At 41.5% G+C, this 14,843-nt stretch overlaps 1 protein-coding gene across 3 annotated transcripts in view; it reads left to right on the top strand.

Moving 5' to 3' along the window:
• The window catches only part of SERAC1 (serine active site containing 1), a 274,787-nt gene that overhangs the window by 204,102 nt on the left and 55,842 nt on the right, over nucleotides 1-14,843 (top strand). For all 3 annotated transcript variants that reach the window (XM_075862712.1, XM_075862713.1, XM_075862711.1), the window contains 3 exons: nucleotides 3,494-3,644; nucleotides 6,378-6,516; nucleotides 7,785-7,885. In XM_075862712.1, the coding sequence (XP_075718827.1) occupies nucleotides 3,494-3,644; nucleotides 6,378-6,516; nucleotides 7,785-7,885 (391 nt within the window). The remainder of the gene's footprint in view (nucleotides 1-3,493; nucleotides 3,645-6,377; nucleotides 6,517-7,784; nucleotides 7,886-14,843) is intronic.

Here is a 14,843-nt window from a genome sequence, read left to right as displayed (position 1 = left end):
AGTAAAAAAAAAAGAAAAAAGCTTTTGAATGTGTATATAGCCTTTACGTTATGCTAGTTTCAAAAAATAATCCATGATGGTATAAGCACACACGTGGCTGTTACACCCAGACCACTAAGTGAGTAAATTTGGTAAAATGGATTTCCTAAAACAGACTTCGAAAAGGTTTTGATCCCAATAATATAGGCATTTATCAGACTCAAACTAATATGGAGGCCTGCAGGCAGATGGCTTTGACCTCTTTCTTTCACTTATTCTTTGCTCACGCTAGTGGCTAGTACACTCAAACTATTCACTGGATAAAATGCAACATTCAAATCTGCCCATAAACTTAGACCATATGCTGCCAATTAGTCACACATCAGATAATTTGTATTAAGGATTACCCCATCAACATACCAGGGGCATGAGCAAAAGAGCATTGACTGGGGTAGGGAAGCAATGACGTTGTGAGGGAGCACACAGGTGGTCACGGAATGCATCCACTAACTTGCTAAAGCGGCCCCGCAGTCGTGGTTGTCCAGTCCCCAAATTTTTTTTTTATTATACTCAGGTGCACTAGTGCTTTGGCTCTAATGGTTTGGCTCTCCCCTCCCCCATCTGGAAGGGGAAATATGCTTTTACTCATTACTGCATCTTGTGCTATAGATATTAGCTTAGGCTATGTTCACATCTGCGTTTATGTTAAAGCTTTTCTGTTCCGTCAAATGAACAGAAAAGCGAAAATAATGGCAACGCCGGATCCATCAACTGAGGGACACCAGCCGTGCCCAACAAACCCCATTGACTCTAAAGTAGTTTGTAGGGTTTCCATCATGGTGTCTGTCATTTTATAGCGCTGCATGGTGCAGCATGCAGTTCTATATTTTCCGGCATTTTTAACTGAATCTGCAAGGGAGGCTTCATATGAACAATGCTGCCTAATATCAATGTTTTTTTTATGTTTTAATGAACATGAATTGTTCCTATAGCATCACTTAACTTTAGACAGTGTATGTGTACATTGGTGATACAGGACATAGGGTGATATCCTTTAACCCCCTTCCCGACCACCCCACGTAGATTAACGGGCTGCAGAGCTTGTCCTTGTGCCTGCAGCCCGTTAATCTACGTGTGCTCCTAACAGAGCACACAGACGCTCCCCACAGCCCGGCATATTCAAGTACAGGCTGCTACTAGCAGCCTTCGTACTGGGGGAAAACATTGGGTCGGATCACAGCGGTGATCCAAACCGATTAACCCCTTAATTGCGGAAGTCAATAGTGACCGCCACATTTAAGTTGTTATAGCAACATCGGCACCCCGCTACGCGATTGCAGGGGCCGATTTGTTGCGGGGGGCGATTGCTATGGCAATGGGAAGCCTAAGAAAGGCTTCTGGTCTGCCATCTATTGAAGGCGATTACGTCCTACCAGAGGCAGGACCTAATATGCCTCCTGTGAGTGTGAATCTGACAGGTATAATACCCTGCAACACATAAGTATTGCAGGGTATTATAACAACGATCCAACAATTGGATCTTCAAGTCCCTAGAAGGACTAAAAAAAAAAAAAAGTTAAAAAGTTACAAAAAATTTACAAAAGTAAAATGGCAAAATAATACAATTTCTAAATTTACTTTTTTCCCTTATAAAGTCCTTTATTATTAGAAAAAATATATAAACTATGCATAATTGGTATCGCTGCGTCCGTAACGGCCTGAACTATAAACATATAATGTAATTTATCCTACACGGTGACCGCCATAAAAAAATAATTAAAAAACTATACCGGAATCGCTATTTTTAGTCACTTCAGCTCCCAAATAATTTTCAGAAATAGGGATGAAAAAGTCGCATGTACCCAAAAATTGTACCAATAGAACACCATAAAACATAAAAAACTTATATACATATGGTATCGCCATAATTGTATTAACCCACAGAATAAACTAAATGTCATTTATAGCGCGCGGTGAACGCCGTAAAAAAAAAAGAATAAAAACCAATAGAAGTTTTGACCGCCCAATTCCACTAAATTCAGCAAAAAACCTATGGGATCAAAATGCTCACTATACCCCTAGACAAATTATTTTTATGGCTGTAGTTTCCCAAATGGGGTCACTTCTGGGGGTTGTCCACTGTTTTGGTCCCTCAGGGGCTTTGCAAATGCGACATGGAACCCGAAAACCAATTGAGTAAACTTGAGCTCCAAAAGCCAAATAGCGCTCCTTCGCTTCTGAGCCCTGCTGTGCGTCCAAACAGCCGTTTATTACCACATATGGGGTATTGCCGTAATCAGGAGAAATTGCTTTACAAATCTTGGGGTGCTTTTTCTTCTTTATTGCTTGTAAAAATGTATCATTTCCAAGTTTTATTGAAAAAATTTAGATTTTCATTTTTACGGACTAATTCCACAAAATTCAGCAAAAAACCTGTGGGGTTAAAATGCTCACTACACCCCTTGATGCATTCCTTGAGGGGTGTAGTTTGCCAAATGGTGTCTTTTTGGAGGTGTTTCCACTGTTTTGGCACTACAAAACCTCTTCAAACATGGTGCTTAAAATATATTCTAATAAAAATTAACTTCTGAGGCCGGTGCTTCAGTCCATTAACGCATTAGAGCCACATGTGGGATATTTCTAAAAACTGCACAATTCGGGTAATATATATTGAGTTGCGTTTCTTTGGTAAAACATTTTGTGTTACAGAAAAAAATGGATTAAAATGGATTTTCCGACAAAAAGTCGGAATTTGTAAATTTTGTAAATTTCCCCTCTACTTTGCTTTAATTCCTGTAAAATACCTAAAGGGTTAAGAAACTTTCTAAATGCTGTATTGAATACTTTGAGGGGTGTAGTTTTTAAAATTGGGTGACTTATGGGGGTTTCTATATATAAGGCCCTCAAAGCCACTTCAGAACTCAACTGATACCTATAAAAATAGGTTTTGGAAGTTTTCTTGAAAATGTGAGAAATTGCTGCTAAAGTTCTAAGCCTTGTAACGTCGTAGAAAAATAAAATAATGTTCAAAAAACAATGCAAATATAAAGTAGACATATGGAACATGTGAAATAGTAACTATTTTGTGTGGTATTACTGTCTGTCTTACAAGCAGATAAATTTAAAATTAGAAAAATCATAATTTTTGCAACTTTTCTTGAAATTTTGGTGTTTTTCACAAATAAGCAATGAATTTATTGACCAAATTTTTCCACTAGCATAAAGTACAATATGTCACAATCTCACAATCGCTTAGATAGGCAAAAGCATTCCAGAGTTATTACCACATAAAGGGACACATGTCAGATTTGGAAAAATGGGGCTGGTCCTGAAGGCCAAAATGAGCTAGGTCCTGAAAGGGTTAAACGTGACACATTTCTTCCTCCATTGCTAGAATGTGACAGTTATTTGGAGGAATGATGCCATCAAGCAGATACACAAGAGGCTTCCCACAGAAATTATTACTAGTGTATCCATGTATGACCACTGCCAGTATATTTCTTTGTTTCTCAAGGTTGGATTTCTTTGCTGGCGGAAGTAATGAAATCTCCTTATGTCATTCAGACATCACACGCAGCCAGAGCATTGGCTAATTTGGATCGGGATACAGTTATTGAAAAATACCCTGATGGAGTTTATGTGCTTCACCCACAACACAGAACTAGGTAAGAAAGCATAGGATATTATAATTTTTTTCAGTGGAATCCATTGGATTTCATAAGAATTTCTGATGTAAGTTGCTGCAAGTCCGGCTACTCTTAATTTGGCAATCATGTGTTATCTCAGGAAGAAGACACATCTGGCGTCCATTGCAGAGTAAATGTAGTATTACATGGCGGCAGTTCACATAAATGGCTCACCATGTAATGCATGGACAAATGTCTGCCAGAGTCCACTCTCTATATTGGCTCAACCTGAGTGAGGACCCACTGTTATGACGTTCATATACATATGTCCTAAGAAGACAACCCATTTACTGTTCAATAGAGAAACACATGTATTGGAGTAGTGATAAGATAAATTGGGAGGTTGCCTCTCATTTAATGTTTTGTCTATGGACTCGCCGCTAACTTTGATCTAGGATTGTAAACAAAGTAATAGTTATTTTTGTGCAGCCAGAATTGTTCCCTAATTTCGTCAATACAAATGCAAAAAATTAGTCATCCCTCAAAATGGTCTACGTTGTAATAGAAGTTAAATGGGCTATCCTGTCTCATAGACATATATTTTAAAGGGGTTGTCCGGTTTCAGCAAATAAATATTATTTTTGGTATAATTAAAAGCTATGCAATTTTACAATATACTTTCTGTATTAAAGCGGTTGTCCATGATCGGGCAACTGATGACCTCTCCACAGGATTGATCATCAGTATATGATCGGCGCGGGTCCAACACCCATACCCCGCCCTGATCTACTGCCTCTGGGCAGCGGATGTTTTGAACGGTATGCAGTAGTTGGAGCCGGAAGCAGATAGCGCTGACCACTGCATAGCGGCTGTTCTGCAGAACTGCCGCTCTGTTTCTATTCACTTGGAGAATCCCTTTAATTCCTCACGGGTTTTCTAGATCTTTGCTTGTTGATATTCAGTAGGAACATTCATTGTTTACTTCCAGTAGATAAAATTCTTCCCCTGGTCATGTGATTGGCAAACAAGTGCAGGGATCGTTAGAAGACACAGCTCTGATAAACATACTGTAACGAGCCATGCACCTGTGTGTCCATCACATGACCATGTAAAGAAATGTATCCACTGGAAGTAAACAATGAATGTTCCTACTGAATACCAACAAGTAGAGATCCTGAAAACTGAGGAATTAATACAGAAATCATATGTGAACATTTTATAACATTTAGTTATATAAAAATAACATTAATTTTCTGAAACCGGATAAGTTATGAGATTTCTAATATTCAGAGTTTAAATTATTCGCTCTTTTATTTGATTAGTGAATGAGAAGATTCTTGTTTATATCCATTTAAACAACATTTACTAACCTTATACTTCTTAAAGCTTAGTTTGCTTCACTTATATGAATTGTGAACTAAACAGCCTGGATTCCAGGCTGATACATTTTCTCTACACTGATAGATTGTAGAAAACTATCAGGACAGGAGAGCGATCAACGTCAAACAAGTAAATAATCGCTGATCGTTCGCTCGCTGCACATTTTTACACAGGACAATGATTGGAAACATTTGTCGCACTCTAACGATTGTTTGGGCGATTATCACCCCATGTAAAAGGCGCTTTAGACTGTACAATTGTAGCAGTCTCTCAGCTTTGAGAAGTATTGTTCCGATTTCAGTTTCCAAATATTACAAAAAAGACCAGAAAGCCCCTTTGCAAAGAATCTATTGCCAAAATTTAGTTTATTGGAAAGATTAATATAATCATATCATATGACAAATATGTTCTGTTCTCTGTGACTTCTTCCTCTTCCAGTATCTCACACTGAAGCTGTCCTGCATTTTATCTATGCGTCTTAACAAAATGGCTGCTGATGAATATTCATGAGAGGTTCCGTCCATGTCATACAAACTTTAGCAACCCATTGGTAATCATATCACCTGACATTCTCTGCTGAGCTGCCTACATCCGATTGGTCAGAGCCCTCACTGCAGCACCAGCATTTAGATTCACCCACAATCCTTTTAGACCCAAGGTCGGCAAGCATTTGATCTCGATCTACTGGTAGATCTTTGACAGGTCCCGAGTAGATCACTGATGCCTTAGTTCAACAATGAGGGCAATTCAGTACACAAGTTTTGGAGTAAAGCACCATTGTTTGTCTATAGAGATTACATGGCTGTGTGCTTGATTTTATTCTCCTTTATGCAATGGGGAGGCTGAAACATCGGAAATCAATAATTAGGAGGGGTGTCCACATTCCAATGTAAGTTAAATCACAATCAATAGATCCCAACACACCATTTTTTTTTTTGTAAGTCGTGTGCAGGAGGTAACCTTAACATGTATTTTTACGGTTCTGATGGAAATCATGAGTGGCTTGTTATCATTGTAATCACCCCGGCCTTTTCTGATTACATTCAGATTGCATTCACAGTCCAAACTCGCTACTAAACATCCAACAACAGTAATTGCATTTCAAGGTGACATCTGTGGCAGCATTTATCGCAATTGATATTCCTGTCAACGACAATAATTTTATTTTGCTTAGCTTTATTCTTTTTTAGGCTGCTAAAAAATAGAATATAAACTCCAGATATACTGTAGAAACATAATACAAATCATAGCATTTCTATCTATTTTTCCTCAACTAGTTTTAAGAACTATGCCCTCATTTGCAACAGGTCATTGTGTGTCTTTTTCATGAAGGCAGTAATATTAAGAATATCTGTTTATTTATTTTTTTCTTACCTAAAACTCCATCGGTAGCCAGCTCATAAAAGCAGATGTTCTCTTTGTTCATGGTCTGTTGGGAGCAGCCTTCAAAACGTGGCGTCAGCAAGATCGTGATCAACCGTTGGATGAAAGTGCTGCTCAGGAAGATGACTATACAGAATGTTGGCCAAAGGTGGTTTCATCAATTTCTTCACCTAGATTTATAATGTCTCATATAAGATGTAGGGGAAAGGAGAGATATATACTATAGGATGCTGTACTGCCACTTCCTATAATCACTTGATAGATCATTGAGATTCCATCACAATATTATAGCTGCTATGTCTTAGAAGACCCTGATCATCTTTGAATGTGTGACAATATATTCAGATGGTGCAGTTCACTGCGATTGTTGCTGCGCAGCCGAGAACCGAGCGGCAGAAGTCATATTTGGTTTTACTTCAAATTGCTGTGGTCCTTCATCTAGCACAGGAGAAGTAAATTAGAACCACGAAACCATGACAATTGGTAAAACCACACAGTTCTCAGTTGTGTGGCACAACCACGCTCTTAAAATATACCCTTACACTACATGCAGCTTCAGCTGTAATTGGGGACTGTTGTATCAGCAGGCCTGGATTATTGGAAGGGTAGGCAACTCATTAGTCCTCTTAAGTGCTTACTAGACACGCCCATCAGCAAGACCTATGAAAAGCGTAACTCCAACAATACGAACGTTTTAATATGCAGCAGAAGAGGTGATTTTGTAGCTTTTTCTAATATGTATTACTAATAGTTGGAGTTCCATCCCTACATCTGCCTGCGCTACTAACTAGAAGAAATCAACTTACCACTGGGGAAATTTGTGATGTTACAATGTGGACAGTCAGGCTACACGTGTACATTTGAGGCCCCTTTCACATCATGTTCAGGAGATCCACTCCACAGTACATGTATTTTATTTAAATAAGAGCATTTCAGCATAAGGAAGGGGGAAACCTAATAATAAAATGTTAGCGAATGTTTCCCCTATGTCTTCCCCAGTCCTCCTTTCGATTAAAAAGATGTCCTCCCCAACATAATTTGAAAGTGGCCTCCTGTCAACGTCGGAGAGATCTGCTGACAATTGTCTGATGTGCACGACAGGTTGGACATTCATTTTTAGTTAGATGGATCACCTTACGTTAAGCTAGGTGTCTGGGCGCAAAACTGAAATTTACTACTAAATAATGTTTTGTTTTTTTTAGACCAGAGAAGAATAGTTAGCACTGAGACAGACAGAAATACAGGCTCAGTATTAATATATTTACATTTGATGCCCAGTTAAATACATACTTCTTTTTGAGTCTTTTCATTTAATGCTTGTATCATAAACATTCTTTTAATATCATTGTGACATGCAACATGTCTGGCCACAGCTTTCTCTTGCATGTTCTTAAAATAATTTTTTTTGTTATTTAGGATTGGCTGGCAGAAGACTGTCCTGCTTTAAGAATTATTTCTGTGGAATATGACACTTATATAAGTGACTGGAAAGCAAAATGCCCTGCAGACAATCACAGGTAAGTGTGAACTGACCTGAGCTGCAATGTTCGTAAATCCAATGACCTCAACTAAAAGCTATACCATCATGCATTACCAACTGCACTATAAAATATGTAGTCTATACCTAATATTCTTAGGACAACTAATATTATTACATTTTATGATTAGGGTACATAGTTACATAGTTACATAGTTTGTATGGCTGAAAAAAGACACATGTCCATCAAGTTCAACCAAGGGAAGGAAAAAGGGAAGGAAAAATTTCTACACATAGGAGCTAATATTTTTTTGTGCTAGGAAATTATCTAACCCTTTTTTAAAGCCATCTACTGTCCCTGCTGTGACCAGCTCCTGCGGTAGGCTATTCCATAAATTCACCGTTCTTACTGTAAAGAAGCCTTGTCGCCTCTGCAGCTTGAACCTTTTTTTTTCCAGACGGAGGGAGTGCCCCCTTGTTTTTTGAGGGGGTTTTACAAGGAACAGGATTTCACCATATTTTTTGTATGTGCCATTAATATATTGATATAAGTTAATCATGTCCCCCCTTAGTCGTCTTTTTTCAAGGCTAAATAGGTTTAATTCTTTCAATCTTTCCTCATAACTTAAATTCTCCATGCCCCTTATTAGCTTCGTTGCTCTTCTTTGTATTTTTTCCAACTCCAGGGCATCCTTTCTATGAACTGGAGCCCAGAACTGAACTGCATATTCTAGAGGAGGCCTCACTAATGCTTTGTAAAGTGGTAATATTATATCCCTGTCCCGCGAGTCCATGCCTCTTTTAATACACGACAATATCCTGCTGGCCTTTGAAGCAGCTGATTGACACTGCATGCTGTTATTGAGTTTATGATTTACAAGTACACCCAGATCCTTCTCAACAAGTGAATCCGCCAGTGTAGCTCCCCCTAGGACATATGATGCATGCAGGTTGTTGGTACCCAGATGCATAACTTTACATTTATCTACATTAAACTTCATCTGCCAAGTGGACGCCCAAACACTTAGTTTGTTTAAATCTGCCTGTAATTCATGAACATCTTCCATAGTCTGAACTATATTACATAGCTTGGTGTCATCTGCAAAAATAGAAATAGTGCTATTAATCCCATCCTCTATATCATTAATAAATAAGTTGAATAATAGTGGTCCCAGCACTGAACCCTGGGGTACACCACTTATAACCGGTGACCATTCAGAGAAGGAATCATTGACCACAACTCTCTGGATACGGTCCTTGAGCCAATTCTCAATCCAATTACAAACTATATTTTCTAAACCTATAGTCCTTAATTTACCCATTAGGCGTCTATGGGGGACAGTGTCAAATGCCTTTGCAAAGTCCAAAAACACTAAATCCACAGCGGCCCCTCTGTCTAGACTTCTGCTCACCTCTTCATAAAAACAGATTAGGTTAGTTTGACAACTTCTGTCCTTAGTAAAACCGTGCTGGCTGTCACTTATAATGCTATTTATTGTCACATAATCCTGTATATAGTCCCTCAATAGCCCCTCAAACATTTTCCCCACGATGGATGTTAAGCTTACTGGTCTATAATTACCCGGGGAAGACCTAGAGCCCTTTTTGAAAATAGGCACCACATTTGCCCTGCGCCAGTCCCTTGGCACTATACCAGTCACTAGAGATTCTCTGAATATTATGAAAAGGGGGACAGAAATAACTGAACTAAGCTCTTTAAGAATTCTAGGGTGTAACCCATCTGGTCCCGGGGCCTTGTGCACATTTATTTTATTTAATTTAGCTTGGACCATCTCTACATTCATCCAATTCAGTATATCAACTGATATATTAACAGCACTGGCACCGGCTACATCAGCTGCTCCTTCTTCAGTTGTATATACAGAGCTAAAGAACCCATTTAGTAACTCTGCCTTCTCTTGATCCCCTGTGATCAACTCCCCATTACCATTATCTAAGGGTCCTACATGTTCAGACCTGGGCTTTTTTGCATTTACATGCTTGAAGAATTTTTTGGGATTTGTTTTACTATCCCTGGCCACCTGCCTTTCATTTTGTATTTTTGCTAATTTTATTACATTTTTACAGATTTTATTAAGCTCTTTATATTTTACAAAGGCTACAGCTGTACCCTCAGATTTGTATTTTTTAAATGCCCTTTTTTTGTCATGTATTGCCCCTTTCACAGAAGGTGTAAGCCATGTGGGGTTTTATTTGAGTCGTTTATACTTGTTACCTGTAGGAATAAATTTTGTACTATAATAACTCAAAGTAGATTTGAAAATCTCCCATTTATCATTTGTTCCATTATTTGACATTAGTTCTTCCCAGTCTATATCCTGAATTGCAGCCCTCATCCTGGGGAAATTGGCTTTCTTAAAATTAAATGTTTTTGCCCTCCCAGCCTGCGTTTGTTTTTTACAGTATAGGTAAAATGTAACTATATTATGATCACTGTTACCGAGGTTTTCACGAACATTGACATTCCCAACAAGATCTGCATTATTAGAAATGACCAGATCCAACAGAGCTTCACCTCTAGTCGGGTCTTCCACAAACTGGCCCATAAAATTTTCCTGCAACAGGTTCAGGAAATGTCTCCCCTTTGCAGTTGAAGCCGAACCATGACACCAATTAATATCCCGGAAATTAAAATCTCCCATTATCACTACAGTACCTGCCTGTGCAGCCCGCTCCATCTGTTTATATAGCTGAACTTCCATCTCCTCAGTTATATTGGGGGGTCTATAGATTACACCAAAAGTAATTTTTTCAGTGTTTACCTCCCTTTCTAGTTCCACCCACAAGGTTTCAACCTCCTCACAGTATTCACCCACTATTGTCTCTTTCACACTCGCCTTCATATCATTTCTCACATGCAGACATACACCACCACCTTTCCTATTTGTCCTGTCTTTCCGAAAAAGTGTAAAACCCTGTAGATTTACAGCCCAGTCATGTGAAGAGTCCAGCCATGTTTCAGCAACACCAACTATATCTATATTTTCTTCCAGTATCAAGGCCTCCAGCTCCCCCATTTTGCTTGCTAGACTTCTGGCATTTGTGAACATACACTTTAACTTGCCTGTCAGTTTTTCACTTTTATTATCAGAAATGTGATTTGACATTAATCGGGCCTTTTTATTTACACTGATGTTTTGTAACGAAAGGATCTCCTTATCTTGTTGTCTACATAGTCTTTAAAAAAATTAAAAAAAGTGCACACCTTGGTAAATGGTTATATATCGTTATTCAGATATCCTGCAGCTTCTATGATGTCACTTCGTAGTGTGGATCCCATTCAGAAATTCAGGGCAACTTGTTATGAATGACCTCCCCTCAACTATCTTTAGAAAATGACTACTTGTTAAAATCACGTTATTATGACATCATTATTAGTGGGCAGGATTATAGTGACCGGTAGCACCTCGATTATAAAATTGGAGGCACATAATACAGGATCACATCATGGACATTAGGTGTTGGACACATATCAGCTCTTTCCTTTTCTCCCCCCCCCCCCCCACCCCCCCTGCACAGTGACCTCTTCAGATATTACAAAGTGTGCCTGCAAGACTTTTTCTGGATGGCGCGAGATTGTGTTGAATTGGTATCATAACAAATTGTACAACGTAACTCAATTCAAGAAAAAGTAAGGGTGGACACATCTGTACTCTAGAAACATACTGTACAATCAGTGGCCACTTTATTAGGGACAGCTTTATAAGTCTTTGTTCACATGGCCATTAGAGGTCTGTTCAGAGTCTCTGTCATCAGTTCTGACAAGAAGAATAGTTCTGCATGCAGCACTATTTTTCCCTTCAAGACGTTGGATACTACGATGGATCCTAAGTGTGAACAAAGGCTTATGCTGGGTAAGCCCTCCTTTGCACTCAGAACTGCTTGAATTCTGAATGAAATAGATTTAACTTGGTGCTGGAAACATTTATGGGGAGATTTATTAAAAATGGTGCATTGGAAAGTTGGAGTAGTTGCTCCTAGCAAACAATAAGATTCCATCTTTCATTTTACGGAGACGATTTAGAAATTTTAAGCAGGGACCTAATTGGTTGCTATTGGCAACTACTCCAATTTTTCTTTGCATCAGTTTTAATATATGTCCCACTGAGTTTCTGGCCCATTGTGCTATAATAGCATGGTACAGAGGCTGCTTATTTGCTGGCCTCACATTTTATATTCCACCACATCCCAGGTGGTGCTGTAATTCCATTGATAAATGTCCTTAAAAATTACCAGATGAGCTACAGGACATCATATATTAAAACTGTCTAACAAAAAAAATTGCCTTGGTTGTCCAAAGCAACCAATCACAGCTCAGCTTGCTCTAATTCAGCTGTTTTGGAAAAATGAAAGCTGCACTGTGATTGGTTGTTGTATGTTTTGATCATGTGTCCTGTTCATGAAACCAGAAGTAGATAACTTGGACTTTTTGACACGGTGGCTTTTCCTGCTATAAGTATCTATTAGGTGATGAGACTAACCTAAAAGGGAAGCAACAATATTCCTGCTTGCTGTAGAACTATATCCATACCTCCCAACTTTTGAATTTGGAAAAGAGGGACATTTTAAGCCATGCCCCCTAACCACGCCCAATATCCGGCATCAACACATCAAATCACGGCCAGATCCTTCTGCAAATAACGCGCGCACATTCTCACTGCGGATCTCTAGACTGTCTGGATATCACAGATATTATGTATCTGGTTATGTCGTCTTTGTGTTATTTTTCCTATCTTGGGTATAACATTTGCTCATCACGGCGGCAGCTGCAGGACAAACCTAAAGGCTGAGAACAATGAAAGTCAAGAGGGAGACCCTGTGGTTGATGACTTTTCAATTGACAGGTAGCCGAGTTACATGATGGGGATTTTTTTTTTCCAGTTGTTTAACTCTGCTACCGGTCAATGGAAAAATCATCCACCAGAGCCCCCCTGGAGATCGCTTCACACACAGCCCCCCTGTACATAGCGCCAGACACAGCTCCCCTGTACATAGCTCCACACACACAGCCCCCCTGTAGATTGCTCCACACTCAGCCCCCTGTACATAGTGCCAGATACAGCCCCCCTGTAGATATCTCCACACACAGCCACCTGTACATAGCTCCACACAGCCCCCCTGTACATAGCTCCACACAGAGCCCTCCTGTAGATAGCTCCACACACAGCCCCCCTGTACATAGTGCTACACACAGCCCCCCTGTAGATAGTTCTACACACAGCCCCCCTGTAGATAGTGCCACACACAGCCCCCCTGTAGATAGTGCCACACACAGCCCCCCTATAGATAGTGCCACACCCAGCCCCCCTGTAGATTGCGCCACACACAGCCCCCCTGTAGATTGCTCCACACACAGCCCCCCTGTAGATTGCTCCACACACAGCCCCCCTGTAGATTGCTCCACACACAGCCCCCCTGTAGATTGCTCCACACACAGCCCCCCTGTAGATTGCTCCAGATACAGCCCCGCTGTAGATAGCTCCAGATACAGCCCCCCTGTAGATAGCTCCAGATACAGCCCCCCTGTAGATAGCTCCACACACAGCCCCCTGTAGATAGCTCCACACACAGTCCCCCTGTAGATAGCTCCACATACAGCCCCCCTGTAGATAGCTCCAGATACAGCCCCGCTGTAGATCGCTCCAGGTACAGCCCCGCTGTAGATAGCTCCAGATACAGCCCCGCTGTAGATAGCTCCAGATACAGCCCCGCTGTAGATAGCTCCAGATACAGCCCCGCTGTAGATAGCTCCAGATACAGCCCCGCTGTAGATAGCTCCAGATACAGCCCCGCTGTAGATAGCTCCAGATACAGCCCCCCTGTAGATAGCTCCAGATACAGCCCCCTGTAGATAGCTCCACACACAGTCCCCCTGTAGATAGCACCAGACACAGCCCCCCTGTAGATAGCGCCAGATACAGCCCCCTGTAGATAGCTCCACACAGCCCCCCTGTAGATAGTGCCACACACAGCCCCCCTGTAGATAGCGCCAGATACAGCCCCCCTGTACATAGCACCACACACAGCCCCCCTGTAGATTGCTCCACACACAGCCCCCCTGTACCTAGTGCCAGACACAGCCCCCCTGTAGATAGCTCCAGATACAGCCCCCCTGTAGATAGCTCCACACAGTCCCCCTGTAGATGGCTCCACACAGTCGCCCTGTAGATAGCTCCACACACAGTCCCCCTGTAGATAGCTCCACATACAGCCCCCCTGTAGATAGCTCCACACACAGCCCCCCTGTACATAGCGCCACACACAGCCCCCCCTGTAGATAGCTCCACCGACAGCCCCCCTGTAGATAGCTCCACCGACAGCCCCCCTGTAGATAGCTCCACCGACAGCCCCCTGTAGATAGCTCCACACACAGCCCCCTGTAGATAGCTCCACACACAGCCCCCCTGTAGATAGCTCCACACACAGCCCCCTGTACATAGTGCCACACACAGCCCCCCTGTAGACAGCTCCACATACAGCCCCCCTGTAGATAGCTCCAGATACAGCCCCCCTGTAGATAGCTCCAGATACAGCCCCCCTGTAGATAGCTCCAGATACAGCCCCCCTGTAGATAGCTCCAGATACGGCCCCCCTGTAGATAGCTTCAGATACAGCCCCCCTGTACATAGTGCCACACACAGCCCCCCTGTAGACAGCTCCACATACAGCCCCCCTGTAGATAGCTCCAGATACAGCCCCCCTGTAGATAGCTCCAGATACAGCCCCGCTGTAGATGGCTCCAGACACAGCCCCCTGTAGATAGCGCCAGATACAGCCCCCTGTAGATAGCTCCACACACAGCCCCCCTGTAGATAGTGCCACACACAGCCCCCCTGTAGATAGCGCCAGATACAGCCCCTCTGTACATAGCACCACACACAGCCCCCCTGTAGATTGCTCCACACACAGCCCCCCTGTACATAGTGCCAGACACAGCCCCCCTGTAGATAGCTCCAGATACAGCCCCCCTGTACATA

The sequence above is a fragment of the Rhinoderma darwinii genome, chromosome 4 (assembly GCF_050947455.1).
Source record: "Rhinoderma darwinii isolate aRhiDar2 chromosome 4, aRhiDar2.hap1, whole genome shotgun sequence".
NCBI classification, from domain to species: domain Eukaryota; kingdom Metazoa; phylum Chordata; class Amphibia; order Anura; family Rhinodermatidae; genus Rhinoderma; species Rhinoderma darwinii.
Note: the sequence above shows the minus strand (reverse complement) of the source record. Positions and strands in the feature narration are given on the sequence as shown.